At 42.0% G+C, this 23,368-nt stretch overlaps 2 protein-coding genes across 4 annotated transcripts in view; one reads left to right on the plus strand and one right to left on the minus strand.

Moving 5' to 3' along the window:
• The window catches only part of LOC134631242 (cyclin-dependent kinase 17-like), a 66,105-nt gene extending 57,928 nt beyond the window's left edge, over nt 1-8,177 (plus strand). For all 3 annotated transcript variants that reach the window (XM_063479383.1, XM_063479385.1, XM_063479384.1), the window contains exons 8-17: nt 2,786-2,880; nt 3,067-3,129; nt 3,922-4,045; nt 4,182-4,302; nt 4,724-4,821; nt 4,987-5,092; nt 5,552-5,594; nt 5,796-5,886; nt 6,052-6,129; nt 6,910-8,177. In XM_063479383.1, coding sequence (XP_063335453.1) covers nt 2,786-2,880; nt 3,067-3,129; nt 3,922-4,045; nt 4,182-4,302; nt 4,724-4,821; nt 4,987-5,092; nt 5,552-5,594; nt 5,796-5,886; nt 6,052-6,129; nt 6,910-6,947 — 857 coding nt within the window. In that variant the 3' untranslated portion in view covers nt 6,948-8,177. The remainder of the gene's footprint in view (nt 1-2,785; nt 2,881-3,066; nt 3,130-3,921; nt 4,046-4,181; nt 4,303-4,723; nt 4,822-4,986; nt 5,093-5,551; nt 5,595-5,795; nt 5,887-6,051; nt 6,130-6,909) is intronic.
• A 124-nt stretch (nt 8,178-8,301) lies between these two features.
• Nucleotides 8,302-16,295, minus strand: LOC134631243 (ETS domain-containing protein Elk-3-like). The gene is made up of 5 exons (XM_063479386.1): nt 15,790-16,295; nt 12,617-12,825; nt 11,501-12,283; nt 9,850-9,972; nt 8,302-9,084 (listed from the first exon to the last, which is right to left on the minus strand). The coding sequence occupies exons 2-5, from the start codon at nt 12,821-12,823 to the stop codon at nt 8,986-8,988; spliced, it is 1,212 nt and encodes a 403-aa protein (XP_063335456.1). The 5' UTR covers nt 12,824-12,825; nt 15,790-16,295; the 3' UTR covers nt 8,302-8,985.
• Nucleotides 16,296-23,368: the final 7,073 nt, after the last annotated feature.

A 23,368-nucleotide genomic window follows, 5' to 3' on the forward strand; every position in this document is an offset into this window, starting at 1 on the left:
CAAATGACCATAATTTCCTAACCGTAGGGGCTAGAACGGTCATTCTTACACCGTTTTGTTCAGAAGAGATGGGGGAATCTTAAAGTGTTGACAATTTATCATTAAAATATGAATTATTAAAGATATTTGACTTCTAATGCACCATAACTGAGTAGACCAAAGCAAAAACTGCCTTGACTTGCCCTCAAACAACGCTTTCTAACTCTAAATCTATTTGGAGTATCAATATCATTCTTTCACCGTAAGAAACAGCAGGCTTTGGTGAACAGTCATGGAAATTTTCAGGTCTCTGTGGAAATCCATCAAAAAGATATGACGAGAGAAAAAAGTGGTTCATTTCCAGAGTTTGAAATCTGAAGAAATCTGAGCGAAGGACAAATTTCCTACCCTCAAACAAGTCTAACTAATTTCAGAACGGTAATAGGTGAGAAAATAATTCTTGAATTGTGAGCGTCAGGAGTGTCTGAAGATATACTGGGACAAGCCTTATGTCTTAACTTTGCTTCGTTAAGGAGATATGACGATTCGAATATGCCTCTCATTACAGAAATCAAGCGGTGATTTTGAACAAGCTCTCCATTGACTTTCTATGGAGAGTTTTGCGAATTTGTGTTGGTCTGAGGAGATTTGCCAAAATTCTATAAATCCCAAAACAATGATAGTGACATTTTCGGAAAGCCAGCAAAAATACCTACGTTTTGATGTATAATTTGTGGAAGTTGAGTGAAAATTGAGCAAGTAGCAAGAAGTTGTTCGGACATGAAGAGAAGACTGCAAAACCTTCAGTGGCACACTGGAAGCCAAGTGCATAGCAACCATAACAACGCATGTATTTTGTGAAAAATCACAATTTTGCAACTGAAAACTTTAAGAGGCATAAAAGTAAAACGGTAAAAGATTTGAAAAAGCGGATTTATACCTGAATAGCCCAATAATTTGAGAACATTTTAAAGTTTGAATGGTTGTTCTACGTGAAAATATGAGGAAGTAGTTAAGTTTCAAAAACAAGCAAGTTTTAGCAGAATTGCAGAAGTTTCCCATTCATTTCAATGGGACAAATTAAGCTTAATATTTTAAAAAGTATAATAGTGAAAAATACCAAAGGACATAGCACACATTAGCAGAAATAGCAGAATAGTTTAAAATTTGAACGGTGAAAATCGGCTGAAAATTGTGGAAGTAGTTAAGTGCCAAAAAGTGTACGGAAGTCCCAAGAGGAACTCAATAGTGTGGATGCCTCCAGCATCCACACAATAATAATAAATCCGACGAATAGTAATATGTGTGCCTCTTGGCATAGGCACACATAATTACACAGTTTAGCAGGCTTGAAATAATATTTTTGCACCAACAAGGTGATTCCCAAAGAGCTATTAGCCTAAAACTCTTTATGTGGTGTGCAGTGTGATTAAAACAAATTTGAGGAAACTGCACAAGTGATTGACAAAAGAAGTGATAGACCTAAAAAAATGTGTCTACAACAGATGAACTCAATTTTGAAGTCTTAAGAAATAGCAAAAAAATTCCAGCAAAGACCTGACACATGACCTGAGAGATGCATCTAGCCCTGCTTGTTGTTTGCTGAAGCCTCATCAGACGTGGTCTCAGTGGAAGGAGAGCTATCAAGAAGCTATTTGTCAAGAAGAAGAATAGTGAGAAAAGGCTGTGGCATGCCACATTACACAAGAAATGAACTGAAAATCACTGGCTTACACGTCTTATGAAGTGATGAAACCAAATTTGACATTTTTGGTTCAAGTCGTTGTCAGTATGTACGGAGAAGGTCAGGAGTGTCTACATCCATCTGTAAAACACACTGGAGACGCTGCCATGAATCAGGGCTGCGTTTCAGACAGCGATGTTGGAGATCTTGTCAAAATTGGTGAAATTACGAATGCAAATAAAGTCAGATTTTGATCCACCGTGCAGTGCCTGACTGGCAGTGTTTGTTTCTGCCAGTGCAGTAAAAGCATACCTGGACAGAAAATCACACAACGCGACACTTTTAGTCACAGACTGACCTCGGCTTTATTCAAGCATTGACAAAGAATTGAATACAAGGCAGCCAACATCCAAAGAAAAGCTTTGAATGTCTTTCAAAAAGAACTGTTCCTGAAGATTACTTACAATTCTACAAACTTTCTTTATGCCTTATACGCTTCATTTCCATTTATGCTTTCAATAAATCGTTGCACCTATTTCCCAGTTTCCTACCAAATATAAAGAAATGAGCCGTGGCTTAAGAGTTTTGCAAAGCACTGTATTTCAGTGTCATCTTCTGGCAGCTTGAGTAAATTCAGTTTGCGCTCACTGACGGTGCTGTTTTTTTTAGATGGATAAATGTATTTATTCAAGTGCACTTCATCACCAAGTTTAGCACATTTCACAAAAAACGTTGAGTTTGTCGTCTGTGAGAGTCGCTCGATTTATGTGGATCCTTCACTGGGGTTGAACTGGAGGCGTTTTCTTCTTTTATTTTGCAAGTTTTATGCGACCTTATATGGAGAGCGGTGTTGGCAGCACGCTCTTGTTTTGAGACTTTGTTGATTAATTTGAGCCAGATAAGCTTTCTTTGTAAGTCTCAGACATTTTTGTAAGATTGAAGGATTTATAAATAAACCTCTCTTGGCTTAATCAGCGTGAACACAGAGGCATCAGAGCAAGAAGTAAAGCAAATGTTGGTTAATGTTACTTTGAGAGAATAGAAAATAAGCTGAGTGTTAACACACCCTCGCTGTAACAGCTGTCTTCTTCTTCTTCTTTTTTTCTGCGTGTGTGTTCTTAGTGTCTCTACTGAAGGACCTGAAGCACGCCAACATCGTGACGCTGCACGACATCGTCCACACAGACAAGTCGCTCACACTGGTGTTTGAATACCTGGTGAGACCAGCAAAACCTCTGCAACCTCCCTCCTGCATGACTCACGATGTTCTCTGCAGGGATGCTTAGATTAAAATATTTGACGTTATTGTTATTCATGACTCTCTGCAGAGTATGAAGGCTTACCAACTGTTGCAGTTTGTGTGCCTGTAGCGTCCCCGCTCTAACGCCCTTCCTCTCTTCTAGGACAAAGACCTTAAGCAGTACATGGATGACTGTGGGAACATCCTGAGCATGCAGAATGTCAAGGTGAGACTCTGCAGGCTGCCTGCTGGCCTGAGCACCTTCATCAACTGTCAGGAGTTTGTAGCTGCTGGTGTGGGTGCAAGAAGCATTGTCAGTGTGCCCCCTGGTGGAGAAGTGTAGACCCAAGGGACTAAGTGAAATGGGCTGCTGCAACCTTCACAAAACTCTTTTTGTTTTCTTTAAACATCTCTGTTTTTAGTGTATTTAATTAAAGAATTTCATTCATGATTGTGCATCTGCAATATATTACTTTTGCTGATCACCACTGTTTTTTTTTTTTAACTCTTTTTTTTTTAGAGTTTTTAGTTCATGGACAGAAAAAAACAACCCCAACTAAGCATACATATATATTTGGGTCACATCAGTCCATATAATTTTACTTGATGTATTATGAATTCTCGCACTTTTAATTAAAGCGAGCTTAGGCTAAAGGTCACCTGTTCCATTACATAGATATATCACCGATGGTGTGGATCCATCGTTTGAGGCTTGGTGGTTTATGTCCATTTTTTTCTAATTGTTTTCTTCCTGGCTAACAGTAACTTCAGGTACCAGTCGTTTTTTTTGTTAACCACATCCTCTTTAAGTAGACAGAAATACAAGACCTCAACACTGTTGGTCATCTCGTATCAGTGCGTAGTATTTTGGCACATGACCAAAATGTGTGCGAGCGATTGGCCTCCAACTTTCCATGCTGGAAACTTGTTTACATGCAGCATGGCTCGATCAGCACTATTTTATAATAGCTTTATCAACACCATCATATGTACTGATCGAGAATATCTCTTCCCTTAGATTTTCCTCTTCCAGATCTTGCGAGGCTTGGCCTACTGTCACAGGCGGAAAGTTCTCCACAGAGACCTGAAGCCCCAAAATCTGCTCATCAATGACAGAGGAGAACTAAAACTGGCTGACTTTGGTAAAAAATCAATACATTAAAATGTTTCTACAGAGCTATTTTTTTTAAACCGATGAATATTTGGAGTATTCTAAATAGCTTCCTTTGTATGAATTTCATGAGATTTTTCCAATATGTCCATATTTCTGCTCCACAGGCCTGGCGAGGGCGAAGTCTGTGCCCACTAAAACGTACTCTAACGAGGTGGTAACGCTTTGGTATCGGCCCCCCGACGTGCTGCTCGGCTCCTCCGAGTACTCCACACAGATCGACATGTGGTGAGTGGGCCTCGCTCGACGGGGGGGATTGCAACTGTTAGGAAACGCTAACGATGCTCGTGGTTACTCTCTTATTTCCGTATGGCTGCACAGCGACGGCGCAGGCCGATGTGATCCTCTCAGATTGGTTTTCTGTCGTGAAATTGCCACTTCAGTGATTTGTGGAACGGGCACAGGTGTCTGGAGCTCATTTCGTTTAGTTTGCGCCCTTTTGAGCGGGCGGGTGTAAAGAGACTTTGCTGCTGATGGACACAGCCTCGCTGTTAAGAGAATGCAGCTGTAAATGGTTTCCCCGATCTCCAAATGAGAGAAACGTCAGGGTTGGTTTAGAGATGGAACACCTGTTGAGTCAGGCTGCTGTTTAAGCTTCAGTCAGACGCATCTTTGTGACCTTTCCCACCTGTTTGTGTCATTCTGTCAGGGGTGTGGGCTGTATATTCTATGAGATGGCTGCAGGCAGGCCGCTGTTCCCGGGCTCCACAGTGGAGGATGAGCTGCACCTCATCTTCAGGCTGCTAGGTGAGTGCTGCCCTCTGCTGACAGAGGAGCGTTCAGACTTTTAACCAGAGCCTTTAATCGCATTAACCCTGGCATGTAGCCCCCGTCCCCCCTCCCCGGCTCCATGAAAAAGCCCCATCCAGCTGACGCGGGCTCTAACAAGGTCTATTAAATGTCCCTCCACAGGCACTCCTACAGAAGACAGCTGGCCTGGAATATCCTCCATTGATGAGTTTAAGTCCTACAAGTTCCACAAGTACAAGGCACAGTCCCTCATTAATCATGCCCCCAGGTAAGCCTGATACTAATTCTTTTTCATTTTATCTTAATAACTTTACTTCTACACCAGATGCAACATGTCCCAGCTTAGGCTGTGTTGCTGCTGGTTGTTTCAGGTATTTATGGAGCAGTTATATAAACCTTACGGTTACCCCTCCATTCACCTCTCTTGCCTGGTTGTCTGATGACTGGAGGTGGAAAAGTGTTTCTTGTGAGACACAAATATAAGAGAGCTTGTAAGCAGAGCTGTTTTAGCTTTTAGTTAGACATGAGTGTTGGAGGTTTGTGTAGTTAGGAGCGTGTGCTCTTTATCATTTCCTGTAAGGAAATCCTGTGGAATAGTTGACTCTGTTTGACTTCCTTAACACTCGCCTTTATCCATGAGTCAGCCCACCTTTACTGACCCCCCCCATCCCTCCTGTTCTTTTTTCCACCTCCAAACCCTTGTCCTACCCCTCCCCCACACGCACAGGTTGGACAATGATGGAATCGACCTGCTGATGTCATTCCTAAAAGTAAGTCTCGCCATGTCTGCCAGGAATTAAAGAGACGCTAAAAACATGTGACACATTTCGCAGCTATGTCAGGACTGTGTATTTGGAAAGAAGCGCACCAAGGCGTGCCAACACATTCGCATGCAATCGCACGCTGCTGAGCCAGTTCTTTTGTTGTTCTTTAATGGCTGAAACTTTTTCTTTTGTTGCCCTAAATTTCAGTATGAATCGAAGAAGAGGATCTCTGCTGATGAAGCAATGAGGCAGCCATACTTCAGGAGCCTGGGGCCACGTGTGCACACGCTGCCAGAGAGTGAGTAATGAAACGGTGATGCAGTAATGCAGACTTGGCACGATCCGCTCAACTTGAAGGGTATTGCAGTGTACAGAGAGGATCACTTACAGCCTTGTAACAGAAACACTGTTCACCCGGCACGTCTTCTTCTTCTGTTGCACTAACTGACTGTGTCTTTGGCAGCCGTATCCATATTCACACTGAAGGAGGTGCAGCTGCAGAGAGATCCCGGCTATCGGAACTCATCATACCCCGAATCAGGTGAGGAATAAAGAATCGAGAAGAGGGGAAGTGGGAAGCACAGAAACTGAGTGAGCGAAAAGAGACAAGTGCAAGCGTGGGTTTTTGTAGTCCAGCCCACTCAATTGGCCAAATAGACACAGCTCATGGAGGAAGTTGAGATACTTTAACATAATTGCCACAATCTGCATAAACAAAATACACCTTTTTATGTCACTCATTATGAGGATTAACTGTATTAAACCGCCACAGTGCCACATGTATAATTAAACATGTGCTTATAGATTTTGTTACATTCTACTTCCTGAAATTTCATACTGTCCTTCAAAGACTGATGCTCACATGTAAATTTAAAAAAAAACAAAAAAAACCCCAAACCACTGTATTTGTAAAATTTGTACACTGTAAACAACTAGTGCAAAGATCTGTGAAGGAACATGAAATGTGAACAAATACAGGCTAACAAAGGCTCAAGTTGTAGCCTACATTATACTTCCTGTTTATGACCGCAGAGCACCTGGAACCTGGTGATTTATACGACCAAAGCAGAGATGTCACGATAACGGTGATATTTAAAAATGAAATGTGTATACCATTGTTTTTTCCTGCGTGGGCAAACCCACCGAACAGCTTAAATAGCAGTCACTGTGATAAGTAAGTTACTTTTTAACCTTGTTATTTGGATGTCATTTACTCCAATTTGCTTATCAAATAGCCCGGAATAGTTGGGAAATGCAGATTTCTGTCATTTAAAATAGCTGAATCGATATTTAAAGACTTTATTTTTCTGTTTCCCATCAGGCAATGGAAAAAGCAGAAGACAAAGCATGCTGTTTTAAAATCTCTGGACTGGATACAGTTATTTGGGAACGATATACTGGCTGTACAGTCTTGCTGCTGGATCAGAACTCGGAGATGAGAGTTGGCGTGGAACGTCGTAGTCACCTTCAGTCCCCCTCCAGAATTTTTTTTTTCTTTTTTTTTTGCGAGGTGGGGGGGCTATCCACGGTCTGACCCCGTCCCAAGTTTAGTCTGAAACTGGCTCCAGAGAGACATTTGTACACTGTACATCTATATTTATTGACAAGTGAATTTGCTGCTAAATCCAACTACTGTCTAGAATTCTAACAGGCTCAGTCACTTTAATGAGAACATGCAATGTGTATAGATTTTTAATTTTCTTTCTTTTTTTTTGAAGTGGGTGATATTTTTTTTAGTGTCTTTTTTTTTTTATTGGTCGTCGTTTCCATTTTCATACATAAAAACTCCACCTCGAAGCTCCTGGACGACGTGTGGGTGTGTGAGGCACACAGACAGAGGGAGGTTTCTGTAGCAGCTCAAAGGGGTTTCATATTCTTGTCTCTGTTGCCATGGTGCTGTACTCAGCTGCACAAATCACATGTGACCATTTACTCTGAAGGTTTTTCCGAGGCCAGCTTTGATATAATAACTAATCATTTTATCTCAGCCGGAGATTAATGTGAGATTTCTTTTTTGTTGTTGTTGTCATTATTATGTTTTTGCACACAAAACTTGGCAGATCTGTGCATTTAAAACAAAACAAAAAACTTGCTGGCATATCATTCCAGGGATGCTCCGGTCTCTGCCGTGACCAATGAACAAATGCAGTAGAGAGAGAAGGGAAAGAGCAACACAGATTGTCAACTAGGGCATTACAGGAATAGTTACACCTACGAAATACACTGATCCACCCTCCTGCCCTTGTTCTTTCTCCACTCTTTCAAAGAGGAGCTGCAAAAATGAGCTCCCACTGTTGGAATCTGCAGTGCCCTGTTTGTGCATTGCCCATGGTTTACCTGCCATTCCCATCTCCCTCATCTGTAAAAGAAGATCTTTTTTTTTCTCCTCTGTCATTGTGGTGCATGCCTGCTCTTTTCTATGAGGAAGCACACAGCAGCCACCGAACCCCTAATTCAGGAAGCGTTAGCTATAGTCCTGCCCTTATTTAACAGTGTTACAAGACATGTTTTGTATGATATTCTTTATTTGTGAATAATTGTTGTTGGTGTGGGATTTCATTGCAGATGCCCTCCCATATTTCAGTTTTTTTTCCAGAGTAAAGAAAAATTAAATCTAAAGGTTTAAAACCAAAAGTGTTTGGTTTTTTTGTTTGTTTCAGCTGCACTAAAAAGTTTCAACTCTGTTTAAGCATTCAATGCTTTGTTTATTGAAAATGACATTCTTCACAATACAAAAAAATATACAGAATACATATTGTATTACCAAGTCCAGTATAAAAAAAAGAAAAAAAAAAAAAGAACCTAAGTGTTACAAGGTTTTCATTCATTTGAAATCTCGTCTTCATTAAAAGATTCTGAAATAAAGTGAAAAAAAACAAAACAAAAACAGGACAACAAGGCACAGCCGGTACTATCTGAGAAGCATAGTGCATACGTTACATACAATACCACGTTAAGTGAAACGATCAGTTTCACATTGTTAACATTTAAGGAAAACAAGTAGACTTGTTTCTTTTTTCTAAAGATTAAACGAACCAGGCTCTGCGCAGCCTGAGCGGCTGGTTAGCCTTTCGCAGCTGCGCTTCTGTCCGTCGCGGACAGGCTAGTGTAGAAACATGCTGTATTTTATCATAAAGAGGCCAGATGTCTCTGAGACATCGTGGCGTATGGCTTTTACCAAGTGCTTTCAACCACTCAGAATCTGAAGCAAGTCAAGTGCAAAAAAAAGGAGAGAACAAAAAAAAAGGTGAGGTCACATAACTGTCTCTGTTTTTCTGAGACAAAATCTGACATCATGAATATGAGATCGCTGCTGCTGCTGCTGCTGATTATTATGATGATGAGAAACTTTCAACAAGAGAACGATGAATTTGGGGCATTTTCCACAGATCCTGGATCAGGATTTGTGAGTGGTGGGAGACAGGAGCAGGGAGGAGGGTGTTCCTTCCAGGTTTGGCAGGGGGACAGGCATGTGTCCGTTGATTAGGCTGGGGAACTGCGGAGGAAGAGAAAGGGACTGAGAGTTAGTGGGGAGGGGATGGAGTCTCTATGAAAACCGCTTTCCGGTAAGGAACTGTTGCATTGTCACTGCTCTGGTTTCCTGTTTTGTTTTTTGTTTTTTTTAATTCATTGTGCCGCTTCCTTCTTGTCTCTCTCCCCTCTAACTCTACAACAGAAGTCGTCTTATTTGCGCACAATGAATCCGGTATAGTGTGTGTGTGTGTTTCATAAATGAGGAGCAGCTCTCAAACCAGTCCACCCTGTTCAGACTGGCTCCCCTGGGCTCAAACAGGAAGTATTCACAGGATTTCCTCTCCCTCTCACAAGCTCTGAAACAGGACACCTCTGCAGGACCTGCTTACTGAGTCTCAACTAGTTTCACAACCCTTTGTGACTGCTGCTTTGCAAATAACACTCACACACACAAAAACAAAAGTTCTTTTGCTTCCTGTCAGGTAAATACTTGCATAACATTTGGGCAGTATTAGAAATCATTTAATAAAAAGTTTGGTTCACCTAGCTCACGTAATCGCCCTCTCTAAAAGCTTTTCCTGCCCTGGTCTTTTGCTCTCTTTTCTTTTATCAACTGCTGGGAACAATGAGGCTTTTGCAGAAGCACTAATTTGGCCCGTGCAGCCTCTCCAACTTCCTCCTCTGCTTAAAGCGCTACCAGTAAATAATCCTTTGAGTACACCCTCTATTCTCATCTCCTGCTATTTTTGTCCCTCTGTCTTCCGCTACACCTGTATGTGTTTCTTACCTGAAAGAGGGAGCTGTGGCCCTGCAGCCGGGCGGGGCTGAGCGGAGCGACTGGGCTCAGGCTGCTCCAGAAGTGGATGCCTGACAACAGCGGACTGTGAGCCAGCAGCAAACCCGAGGGAGTCTGACGGGTGGGGGGAAAACACACAGGGAAGGAGGCTTTATATAAATGAGAGAAACTAGTGGGGACAAAATTAAAAACAAAAAACAAAACTCACAACCAGCGGATTGAGAATGTTGCTCTGAGGGTTTTGGTAATGCACAACATGCTGAAAACGGTGAACGGACATGTATCAGCGTTTGGAAAAACAAACTGACGAAGCAGGAAGGAAGTCTGTGGTTTCTACTCCCGAATACAGGGGTGATGTGAGGAGGAGGGGAGGGGGGCTGTTGTTGATTTGGGGGGGGGCAGTGGTCGTCAAGCACTTGGAACTAGAGAGAAAACATATGAAATCAATTTCTCCCTCCCTCCCTCCTTCCGTCTCCCCTAGTCTTCTCCCCCCCTCCTCCCCTACTTTCCCCTGTGTCACCTCAGAGAAGTGAGCCAGTGTTGCGAGGGGACCCAGCCCTGCTGCTCGAGTATTAACGGAATTATTGGAGCATATGGCATCGCTTAGGGCCTCTTCCTCTCCTCTCCCAGGTTGGACTCACCGAAGATTTGCGTAAATCGCTCGCTCTCCTCTGATCTCATCGTACGCAGCCCTTGTCAGCGGGCGGTGTGAGCGTAGCTCCGAAGTCTTCCTCGACGCGTGGACGAACCCCTCTCTGATGTGGCGCTCGTTTTTGGGGTTTTTTTTTTCTCTCTTTGTAACAATTCCAGTACAAACACGCGATTAACTAAATTAGATGATTAAACTCAAGTTGGTGCTTGTGCCGGAGCCGTGGGCCATTATGATCTTTTGGTATAATCCCAAAATGTTACAGCTCGATGAATTTGGCTCTAAACTCGTGGCAGAAAATAAAATTTGAAAAAAAACAAACCCCAAAAAACAATGGCTCCACCGGCAGACGAAAGCAAAACATTACTGCCACACAGAAATGCGGCACTTGGTCTACACATCACACAAATATTTTAATGATGTTTTAAACTGCGTAAAAACCTCTTTGTGACTTTTTACACCCGCTCTCTCTGTTTTTTGAATTCACGACTAAATATAGAAAGGGCTATAAGGGGCTTTGGGGACGCTGATGTCATACTCTGGTGTTCAATCACCAACCACAGTACCGCTCAGGGGGGACGGCACTGATGGCATCACGGGCAGAAATATCGTCTTTCTGAGATTGATTATTATCAGGCTCTGTATCGTTCAGCTGTGGTCTGGCAGGGAGTGAGATTACTGGGTTTGTGTTAAATCACAAAGAGGGGAAAAAAGGGAGCGACTGAGTGCTCGTGAGAAGAGAAAGTTGTAGCAAAATGAAGAGTGCAATCCTAGGTGTGAGTGAAGTGTTAGATCTTAAATTAGGGATCAAATCGTATTTAATCCAATGTGATGGCAAAATGCTGGAAAGCACCTTGACACTCAATGAATGAGTCACTAGTCCTCAAAGTGCTCACATAATCACAGTTGAGACTCAACATATGACTCATGTCTAGAAATGAGGGAGGAACTAGTGTCATTGTAGCATCTGTAGAGTTCTGCTGCTCAGCTCACCTGTGCAGTGAAGAAGGCTGGAGTGAGAGACCCAGACGGCAGCGCCGGGCTGTTGAGTGCGATGGAGCCGATGTCGCTCCCTGCCAGCAGCAGGGGCGGCGCTGAAATCTCCAGAGCTTTAGGCTTTTTGCTTTTTGGGGGGAGTCCATCTCCGTGGTTAGCGCTACTGTTAAGAGAACTGCTTCTGCCACCGCTGCTGCTGCTCCTCTTTTCAGGAGGCTGCAGGGCTCGCCCTCTGTGCCCGGAGGACAGATTGAGGGGTTGAGCGCTTTGGTCAGAGTCCTCCTGCTCCTCCTCCTCAGCAGCGGGGCTCCGGCCGCGCTGAGTGTGAGGAGAGGACGGGGAGGGGGAATGAGAGGCGAATTTAGATGGCCCCGGTGAGACATAGGACTCGGGCTTGGCTGAGGGAGGAGAGCTCCTCTCGTTGGCATTGGTGCCGAAGCGGATGACAGAGCGCTGCTCCTCCTGACGCTCCTGCAGGGCACGGAGGAGTTCGGGCTGCTTCTGCAGGGAGCTGATGCTGAATGACGAGTAGAGACCCGAGTGGAGGTAGTCATTCCGACACTGCTGTGCCCCCAAGGCTGCCAGGGTCCTCCTCTGGGCCTCCTCCTCAGCTTCCTCCTCCTCCTCCTCCTCTTCCAGCTCCTGGGCCTCTTGTTCTTGAAGGGGAAGCCTTCCCGAAGCCAGGCCCATCTCCACCGCCTGCGGGTCCATCTTAAGGATCTCAGGGAAGGACACAAACTTATAGACAAACTTCTGGCCAATCACCTTCTTGATGATGTTCTGCAAAACATGCAAACACAATTCACCGTGATAAGATCATTTTATGCTCTGACATGAATATGAAAAACAAACCAGGCACACACATAGAATATCAGAGGAGTGTTTGGGGCCACACTGAAGTAGTGCTTTGTTACATCACAGTCAGATCTGTGTGTGTGCTTTACAAGAAAGAGGAAGCAGAAGTGTCTATCGGGGGATTTTGTGAGTTTAAAGGGAAGAACAGAGGATGTGTCGTGGCGTCACACTCCTCTCCCGGCTAACCTATCACAGCAGCTGCAGTCACACGATTAGCTGGGCTATTATGGAGAGGCAACTAGAATCACTTTAATTAACCTTGTCGTAGTAGTAGCGCAGGGCTCTGCTCAGCTTGTCGTAGTTCATGTTGGTCTTGTTCTTGCGCAGCCCCCACAGCTTGGCCACTTCCTCCGACTTGAGGAGCTTGAACTCGCCGTCTGTGGACGTCCAGCATATCAAGTGCTTGTGACTCTGATCGAGCAGCAGCTGCAGCAAGAACTGCCACAGAGTGATGGCACTGTCCATTCCTGCAGCGAGACGCACAAATGATTAGGTCAGCGTGTGGAGAGTAGCACCAAACATGCTAACAGATGCGAGCTGTTACTGAAAAAGCACCCAAATTACTGGCGTGTATAACACCTGCCTGGTGCCACAGTGACAAAATAAGCACACAAATCAAACCTTTGGAGGGAAGCAAGGCAAGTCCCTCTTTACACTTTACTTTAGTCCCATTTATAACTTGTTTATAACAAAACAACTCAACATTTCATCTAAATATAACCCCTTTATCCCCCCCGCCCCTTCTCAGTTCTGCCTTGCCACTGTGTTTTATTGCACACAGACTAAATTAAGTTACTGGCTAAAGAGGGGCCGATCTGTTTGAGCTCCAACATGTGGTGCAAGGAAGAGCAGACCGCCAATGAATAGAACAGTGTGTGTTCAAGAGTGTAGTGTAATGTAACAGCAGCAGGAGCCACAGGAGAGAAAAAAATAAGGGAGGGGGGGGGGGGGGGGGGGGGGGCTAACAACAGCTCAAGCCAGAAATATGCTGCGGTTCAACCTGGCCCTCTCTCCAGAGGAAGTACGACGGGCCCGGGGTGGGTTATTCCTTTAATAGAGGAATGTGCAGCCTCGGAGCTCCTGTCTGCCTGCCTGCTAGGAGCTCATATGCTAGTAACGGCAGTGGGGGTTTCTGTCCCCACAGCTCTGACGAGAGCGGAGCTCGAATGACTGCTTGATTTCAAAATAAAAAAATTAAATCACATGACTACTAAGAAACTGACAATAAAGCAGATGATGTGTTAAGTCATAGTTCAAGTAACAAAGGCCAGAATTTTACTGTAAGGTGATGCACTGCTATTCTCGGTAGTTGTGTCAGTCTGAATAGTCCGTTTATCTGATAATATGGTGAGACATCACCTTAGGAGAAACTGGTGGCCATTTGTATTTATTTATTTATTTTTAAATGTGATTGATGACGAATGATTTTCAGTACGTTAGTTTTAATCTCACTCATGTTTATATCTCTACTCTTGTTTACATTTTTGGCCAAAGTTTCAAAGAATGAGATTAGCTTCCATAAGAAAACCCTCTGAGACAAAACTGTTGTTGGTTCTTTGTGATGTCATGAAGGTCTAACTATTAAAACAGAACTTTCACCCAACTCAAGTTCAAATCTTTTGTTTGCACGGAGAAGCCAAGAAAGAAGAAGAAAGTTAAAGTTACAAAAAACACACAAGGAAGTTAAATGGCTTGTTTTAGGTGGAGAATGAACAGAGGAGCCCAGTATGCAACAAATAACTGTGAATAACGTAAAGATTCTTTTTTGGAAATTATTACAGCAGACCTTTGACATAATAAAGTCTGATTACTGATGGAAAGGACTGTGCTCTCATTTCTTTATCGTTTCCACAGTCTGTCTTTTTATCCTGTCTTCCTCCCATCACCCCCCGACCGGTCACAGGGGATGGCTGTCCTTACCTGAGCCTGGTTGTGCCGGAGGTTTGTTCCTGCTAAAAGGGAGTTTTTCCTCCCCACTGTCACCAAATGCTTGTTCAAATGGGGTGGTTTGTTTGTTGGGGGTTTCGCTCTGTACTTTACAATAGAAAGCATCTTGAGATCACTGCTGTTGTGATTTGGTGCTATATGAATGAAATTGAAATGACAAGCCATTAAAGGAAACTGAGATTGTGGAGAAGCTTTTCAACCGCTGCTTATCTTTGTCCAGAAAGGACAGGCAGAGAGAGAGAGAGAGGGCTGAACTAATTTCCGACACAAGCCATCCCCTGAGTTTTCTATCTGCCATGTGAAACTACAAACCTGTCAAAGTCAGGACTTCCTCCTATTCTACTTCCAAGGACAAATGGCGAGGAGAGGGGATCCCACAGCAGGGGAGCGTTTCCCTGATCCTGCCACACTTCCCACAAAATTCCCAGAGGGAGAGGGGTCAAAAGAGCACGTCATTGTCCCCTTTTTCACAGCTCCACCCGTTAACCCACTCTACACCCAGCCTTCAATTCGACTTTAGAAAGTAAAGCTTTCCGCTTGCAGCGAGGGGCCACTGAGCAGACAGGTCTGCAATTTAGGACAGCGTTGCGAGATGCTCTAAGCATGCTGCTGCTGCTGCAGGTCAGACCTCAGTAGTAGCTTCATAGAGTATAACCTATTAAATATAGTACAACTAACCCACTACAGGAAAAAACAACAGAGTTAAACCTAGCAAAACAGAAATTAAAAAGCCCACATCTCAGCTCTGCAGCGAGGCAACTAGTCACTGTGAGAACCGCAAATGAAATAGTGCTAGGAGTCTTTCTAAGAATATCTGGGGAATATTGTGGTGGTTTTGGTCGAGGGACGACGAGCCCTGTTGCGGGATGCTCGCCCCGAGAAGTCTCGCGTGTGCACAAAGCCATCCAGTGTGTTGGCTGAACGGAAACTCCTAATGAGATTAGATGGTGTATGCAGACATTACTTAGCCATGACTAAATCTGCTCTCTTCCTGTTCACTGGCGGTGGAAAATTCAACAGGGGGACCCGCAAGAAAAAAAACATCTGAAAACAGGTTTTATTGACTCTGAGGCTATTTTTCTGTTGTTGTTTTTTTCCACTGCCTTTTCATTTGCCTCTCCCTTTTCTTTTTCTTTCTCAGTTGCAAAGTTACACTCACTTTTACGCACGGAGGTCTGAATCACTACGCTGCCCCACTGACTCATTTTCAAGATGTTGCTTGCACCGGAAGACGGTACATTTCTGTCTGACCCCAAATCTGTGCCATTCGTGTGTAGAAACTTAGAAACCAGCTCGACCTTTAAGCTGAAGCAGAAAACAAAAAAAACCAAACGTGTTTACAGCCAAGACAATTAACTGAAACGCAATTACGGCCGCTCGCCCCACTCGGCATGCGTTATTTCTCTCTCTCACACACACACAAGCCACCAATCAGGCAACAAAGCGCTGTTCACGGAAAGACGCCCGCTTATTTTTGACCTTACCTGCGATCTCCGGCTCGGTCTGGTCCCTCCGAAAAAGTTTACGGCGACGCTTGTGTGATTCCTTGTTTTTCCATGCTTACTTCTGGTCTACAGGAGTTGTGCTGGACTGAAATAGGATCCTGTGCTTTTTCTTTTTCTGAGCAGGAAGTTGGAGCAGGCAGACACAGAGCCGGCTGACTTCCTCTCCCCTACGATTCCCCAGGCAGTTTGCCGTCTGTGTAAACACACTTTTCCTCCCCTCCTCTTTCTCCACTGCTTGCCCGCTGACGGCCAGCAGTAGGCCTATACTGTGTCGGCACACATGGTGATGCAGAGACTCCTACATCTCGTAAACTGACATCATCGGTCTGCAGACTACTGTGATGCGTTCAGGCACGCCTCGTTAGTCTACTTCTTCAACAAGCAGGCCAGAAGTCCTCCCCCAATCAATACTGCTGAATATGTCTTGCTGATACACCGCATTATAATCGACTATATTTGTATCTGAATAGGGACACACTTTCTTTTTACGTCACATCATTTGGAACTCATACATTTTAGACATATTTCAGGTTATTTGATTTCAGAAACAGATAGAAAAGGCAAAATTGGAATCTGTGCAACAAAAAGGAAAGGAACCAGGAATGCATATGTGTATATTTTGGGAGATGCATAGGACATGAGCCTCCTAATTTTAAGAAGAGACTACTGAGTGACACGCATTATAACACTATTCAGCGAGGCAACAATGTCTGAGACAGTGATGAGTGTTTTGTCTTCAGTAATAGGTCTTTTTTTAACTTCTAAAATTTGAATTATGTGTTCACCGGACCTCTTAAGGCAAACACAATTAACCATCCATGACCTCAAACACTCAACCTGGGGCTTAGAAGGAGGCTGGAGTCTATCCCAGCTGTCAGAGGACGAGAGGCACCGCACACACACTCACATCCGCACCTACTGCTAGTTTAGAATGACCAGTTCCTGGAGCACTTGGAGAGCACAAAGAAAAGGCATCCTGCATGTTTGTACTAGGAAACTTTGCGCTTTGAGCCATCTGCAAACACAATTATCCTCACCACAAATAAATATAGCATTGTGATCTCAGTCAGCATTAGCGTGTCTCTACTGATGCAGTGCATAATGAGGCAGACCATGAAGGAGGCGGAGGAGGTCTGACACTGAGATAGGTTTTCTGTCTAAAAACCAAGCAAGTTGTGAAACACTGTTTTTGGGGTTTATACGTTTTTCTACTTTGCAGCTTATCCTAAGATGATGTTGCCGGTCCTTTTTTCTTTTTTTTTTTGCTTTCCTGGGATTGACAAATTTAAATACAGTTAAATAACTTTATCACTGAAATGTACTTGTGATGCTTTTACATTTCACATAGCCTCATATCAGTCTGAACTGCTTAAACTCCTTAGAGTGTGGGAAAGTGTGATTTTTGTTAAGGCCTAACATTATCTTAAAATGATGAGGTTGTTTAACCAGCTTGTCAGCTGTCCTGAGAGTGGACTGTCGCATGTCTACTCTGCTGACTGTCCTCGGCCTTTGGAGCATTATGTCTCCAGCCACAGACATAAAACACAATTAGGCAGAATGGTGATGTCCATCTCAACCACTGGATTCAAGATGGTGTAGCAATATGGCAGTTTACAAGCTGGTCCCTGCTCCTGTGGATTTTTAGTGGATCCCTTTGTTGGAAGATGCAATTACCCACTAATCAGTGTATATCTACAGCTATGGTACTCTTTTTCCTATTAAATAAAAAAAAAAGAAAGACTGTCCTTTGTACCTTTAAACTAATTACACTGCAGCGATTAAATTTGATTGTGCAATAAATATTTGTTGGTAATAATGTTTTCCTAAAAGCCTGGATGGTTGTTAATTTTATTCTTATGAAACAGTGTTTGCTTTATGATGAAAGACAGAAAAAAAATCTGACTGATGTACTGATGTGGCTCCTGTAATCATTTTTAAGTACTTTTACAGGGCTCCTGAGGTTTATCATCGCATGTAGTTGATCCTTGCAAACTTATAGTAACTTTTGGAGCTACTGGATATTGATGGTGTTGCATCAGTTTGAAATCAAATACATTAAGTTAAAATGATTTTGACCTCTTGACATATTGAGCTGCTGCCACTTGAAACTTGGCCTTGTAGATAAGTGGCCTTTTTGACTCCCATAGAAAAAGGAGAAACAATTGTTGGTCTAACAACTGTTGAAAAAGTAAAGCAGAGGTTACAGCCTGCATTAGAGTGTCTGTATTTGCAAGAACTGAATCGAATCACATTAAATTGTGAGGTTTTGTTGTAATATGAAAGAACTTGTGAAGATATACCTGACATTTTATTCAGTAGCTGATTAGATGTCTGGCTGCTATGGCACTGAACACCTCTTTTAATATCTAACAAGTGAAGGCAGCAGGGTCCAAAGGTTCTGCTTTAATTCCTTTAATCTGTGACTGCGCTCTAAGAACTGAGCATGTCATAAAATGAAGCAGTTAAAAACTTGATCTCATTGTTAAACCATCACTGATTGCACTATTACACTTTAAGTTTAAAAAAAAAGTCTACCTCGCCACTATGGGGCGCCGTTTGTAAAGTGAAACATGCTGAAATTAATGGCAACATTTTTCCACATTTAGCTCAAAACCTTACAAAAACATGTTTGTTCGAGTCATTTTTTTAAACATTTAGTAAAATATTTGTAACTTTTCATATTTAAAACACAATTTTAAATGTTAAAACTAAATGTTAAATATTAAATCTAAATGTTAAATGTTGAATCTAAATATTAAATTTAAATCTAAATCTAAATGTTAAATGTTAAATCTAAATGTTAAATGTTAAATCTAAATATATTTAAATCTACATGTTAAATGTTAAATTTAAATGTTAAATGTTAAATCTAAATGTTACAGGAAACTGAATATTTAGCTAACATGCAAATTTATTGTACGACTCAACGGAAATACCAAAATAAAAGCTTTACGAAAACCTCCAGTGCAAAAGTGTGCCGGTAGTGGTCAGATTGTGTTTGCTCTCCCCTGATGGTCACTTCTCACCGCCATGAGCTGCTTCACTACTTGTCTATCAGCATGTCCAGCGATTTAGCTGAAAACATCGGAAGATCCCTTTTGTCGGCCATCCAAAGGTTCAGCAGTAGTGGACTCTGGGCAGCCGCAGTCTCCACTTCACAATCGCTGCAGCGACCTTTGGAAGGCCGACAAAAGGGATCTTCCGATGTTTTCAGCTAAATCGCTGGACATGCTGGTAGGCAAGAAGTGAAGCAGCTCATAGCGGTGAGAAGTGACCATCATTGGAGAGCAGACACAATCTGACCACTACCGGCACACTTTTGCAACGGAAGTTTTCGTAAAGCTTTTATTTTGGTATTTCCGTTGAGCCGTACAATAAATTTGCATGTTAGCTAAATATTTACTTTCCTGTAACATTTAGATTTAACATTTAACGTTTAGATTTAACATTTAATATTTAACATTTAGATTTAAATATAATATTTAGATTTAACATTTCAATTTAGATTTAAATATAATATTTAGAGTTAACATTTCGATTTTGATTTAAATATAATATTTAGATTTAACATTTAGATTTAGATTAAAATTTAATATTTAGATTTAACATTTAGATTTAGATTTAAATATAATATTTAGATTTAACATTTGGATTTAGATTAATATTTAACATTTAGATTTAACATTTAACATTTAGATTTAATATTTAACATTTAGATTTAACATTTAAAATTGTGTTTTAACCCTCTGGGCTTGTTCAAAATCACTACCCTTTCAGCTTGTTCGTAGCCAAAAGTGGCCACCAAAAGATTAGGTCTGTAATTTATTATTTTTATGTATTTTGCCATTTTTTCTGCATAAAGCTTTTAACTAACTTCAGTTCTTTTCATAAATATAAAATAGTTATTACTTTTTAAAATTTTAACCCTTTAAACACCAGTTTGTTTGTCCACTGCACTAGCTGGAAGACAACCTCAAATCTCGCAATTTTATATAATTGCATTGCTACTGAAATTTCTTGTATTATTAATAGTAGAGTCTGGGGCATGTAATTGATTCACATCAACATTGATTATAATGCATTGTTATTTTTATGCAGGGAGAGCAAAAACATAAAAACTCCCTCTCAGCTTGTTCGTGGCCAAAAATGGCCACCCCTTGTTTACGTTTACAAAATGCTATAAAATTCATATATATTAAGAAAAATTTACACTTTTTTTTACTTGATTCTTTAGATTAGCATCAGTGCTGTTCATCAAGACCAAAATTTCAATCAAATCCAGAATTTTAACCCTTTAAATACCAGTTAAATCACATAATTTTAATGATTTACATAGGGATAAAAGCATAAAATCCCCATTTTTTTCTAAATAATACATGCAAACTGATTTATTTTCTAACCATGATGGAGGTTAGATGCATAGCAATAATTAAAAGTATCAATGAGTTTTATGCATCTTTGTTTTTTTGTGCAGTGACAGAAAAACAAAAAAACTCCCTCTCAGCTTGTTCGTGGCCAAAAATGGCCACCCTCTGTTTACGTTTACAAAATGCTATAAAATTCATATATATTAAGAAAAATGTACACTTTTTTTGACTTGATTTTTTAGATTAGCATCAGTGCTGTTCATCAAGACCAAAATTTCAATCAAATCCATAATTTTAACCCTTTAGATACCAGTTAAATCACATAATTTTAATGATTTACATAGGGATAAAAGCATAAAATGAATGAATGGCCAAAAAGAAAATCACAAATGGTGTGTTAGTGACCAGAAAGGCAATTTAATGACCATATAATCACTGAAATGACCAATAAAATGATCAAAATGTATATTCCAGTGTGTGTACTTCTGTGTGCATCCTCATTAGCAGCAAGATGTACTAACCACAGTAGAGTGGTTTTTGTAGGCACACTTTCTACACCTGGTGCAAGGGGCTGCTGTTCCAATCCTGGAGGCGCGCCTTTTGCACCTTCTTCTCATTTTGTTGGTGGGGTGTGGGTCACACTCTGGTTCAGACTACTGTATCTTGAGATCAATGGCAGAAGGGGCTGAGAATCAGGGACAAGGGTGTCTTGCAGTTATTGAGGTCACCAGCATGTGTCCCAGCTCTCCCAGGATCACTCTTCATTTGTAGGTTGTAGAGGACTCCCCCACTTCAGTGAAGTTGTTTCCGGCGCGACAAAGGCATCGTATCCCAAGACATCCAGGAGATTGGAGAAAAGAGCCAGCAGCCATCAGTTAGTTTTCCTTCTACAACTCGAGGTGCCAACACCCTCTAAGTTATCCAAGCAATATTTGTGCCTATTGTAGTCCAGGATTGCTTCTTGCTTTCACGCATCCTTTATTCCCCATCACTGACTGGTTCCTTGTGTGTTGCTGTCAAAAGAAGCACATTCCTCCGTTGCTTTGGGATGTGGGATATCGCCGTGGTAGTTTTGGTGAAGCCAAAGACAGACAACAAAATCTTCCTCTGTTGCAACTGGAGGAGCTGGGGAGGAAGCTCTGGGTTGTTTCCCCTGTTCCAGTTTTCATCTGAGGAGTTCCTCTGCCAAGGTGACCGAAGGAAAGACGTTGTTCTCGGAGCTCCTCCGTCAGTTGGAGTCTGAACCCCTATCCCTTTTTTACTTCCTGAGAACTTCCAGTGTTGTCATCCAACATGCTATGTATTGCTTTATTCTGGTTTAGGCTCACATCTCCACTTCATCTATAATCCTCCAATCCTCACACCTTCGCCTCCCGTGCAGGTTTGTAAGGGTGCACAGCAGCTAAAAGATCTCTTTGTTATAAAAAAGTCAAAAGTAGATCTCAGGCTGCTAATGCAGGAAACTGCATACAGGGTGAGCCCTGGTTTGATACCAGTGGGTACTGGATTGTAGAGCAGTCTCTCTTCAGTGGTGGGACCCACATGGTTTTCCTTTCATGAGGGATCCACTCAGTCACCGGCTCCTCGGTCTCAGAAAATGCTCCTATGTTCTTTTCCATCAGCTGCTCGGCCTCCACCTCCATGCCCCCCAACCCCAATCCTCCCCCAAAGAAGAGGATTCAGGCACTGGCTAGTACTCATCATCAGTGGTGATGCAGTCAGCCTCTTTGGAGATTGGCCCCTCATCTTCTGGAGAGGAAGTTTCTTCATCTTGGGCAGATGACTTTTCTTCAAGGGCAGAGGACTGCTTGCTGTCCTTGCTCTCTGACCAGATCATATAGGCAGTGCTTGAAGCAGTGATGATCTAATTGCCATATTGCCAAAATAAATGATCTGGAAGCTGTTAGGCTTACTTACAGCAGTAGCTCTGTCTGCACCTGCATAAACTCCAGGACACGTTTACAAACAGTGTTTGTTGTTGTTTGCGCTGCAGCTGCAATTTTGAACTCTGCAAAATGTCCTGTGATTGGGGTTGTTTTTGTTTTTGTTTCTAGAGTTAATATTTTGGGTATGGTATCTTTTTATGAAAAATACAAGAGTAAAAGTGCTTTTAACATGTGCTTCAAAGCTAAATTTGACTGGGAACCTCAAAGCTCAATAGCCTGCATCCACAGAAATTCACTGCAGCCTATGTAATATTTGATGCATCATTATTTATTCCAGTCTATCTTGCAAATACATATTTGTGCTGCAATGTCATGCACAAACACAAACTATTAGATCCTTAAGATCAAACCTATGTCAAAATTGTTTCATTATATAGGTCCATTGGAGTGTGGTAAGCCATCAAAGGCCGCTACTAGAAACTCAGAATATTACATGAAATTGCTTGCTTGGCCAAAAATGGGTAAATGATGTAATTTGGTAAAAAACATTAAAAACTACAATTTTCATGTGTTGAGTTTAGAATGAAAGCAATTTTACCTAAATCGCATGATATAGTACTGTCAATAACAAGGAATCAAAAAAGGTGTTTATAATTGGTTTCAGTTGGCCAAAAATGGCCACGATAGAGTCAAGAGGAACAATTTGGTGTATAGTGAATATTATTGACATTATTAAGGAGTTGATGTTGAAAATTAAAAAATCTGAAAAAATACACACCTTTGGGAAGTTTCATTCCATTTGCATTAACAGAACAAAAATGGTTGAAAAAAGAAAAGTGAAGTGGCCACAAATGGCCAGGGTAGAGCCCATACGAAAAGTTACAAATATTTTACTAAATATTGTAAAAAAAAAAAAAAAAAAAAAAAAAAAAGACTCGAAAAAACATGTTTTTGTAAGGTTTTGAGCTAAATGTGGAAAAATGTTGCCGTTAATTTCAGCATGTTTCACTTTACAAACGGCGCCCCATACTCCTCTGGTGACCTCTAATCTAATTCACTGTGTTTAGCCTCTATAGATACTTGAGCACTTTCAAACATCACGTGAACGCATCGATTGGATCTACGTCCAAGCACTGGTGAGACTGAGACCGGTCCGTGTGGGTCAATGATCTCTAGAGGTGTGATGCTGGGGAGGCGTGGCTCCCCCAGCTGCGTGTTATTGGTGGCCGAAGTGTAAACGGCCCAGAGTGGTACCTCAGAGAGCGGCGCGCCGGACTCACTGCAGCCAAGTCCCGCTGATGCGCG

Source organism: Pelmatolapia mariae, linkage group LG7 (genome assembly GCF_036321145.2).
Source record: "Pelmatolapia mariae isolate MD_Pm_ZW linkage group LG7, Pm_UMD_F_2, whole genome shotgun sequence".
NCBI lineage: Eukaryota > Metazoa > Chordata > Actinopteri > Cichliformes > Cichlidae > Pelmatolapia > Pelmatolapia mariae.

Bases quoted from the DNA above. Each gene is read 5' to 3' on its own strand.
- LOC134631243 (XM_063479386.1), bottom strand. From the start codon at position 12,823: ATGGACAGTGCCATCACTCTGTGGCAGTTCTTGCTGCAGCTGCTGCTC. The intron at 12,284-12,616 runs GTTAATTAAAGT...CATGTTTTGCAG, and splicing joins TGCGCTACTACTACGACAAG to AACATCATCAAGAAGGTGAT. The intron at 9,085-9,849 runs GTAAGAAACACA...CTTCCTCCGCAG, and splicing joins GCCACAGCTCCCTCTTTCAG to TTCCCCAGCCTAATCAACGG.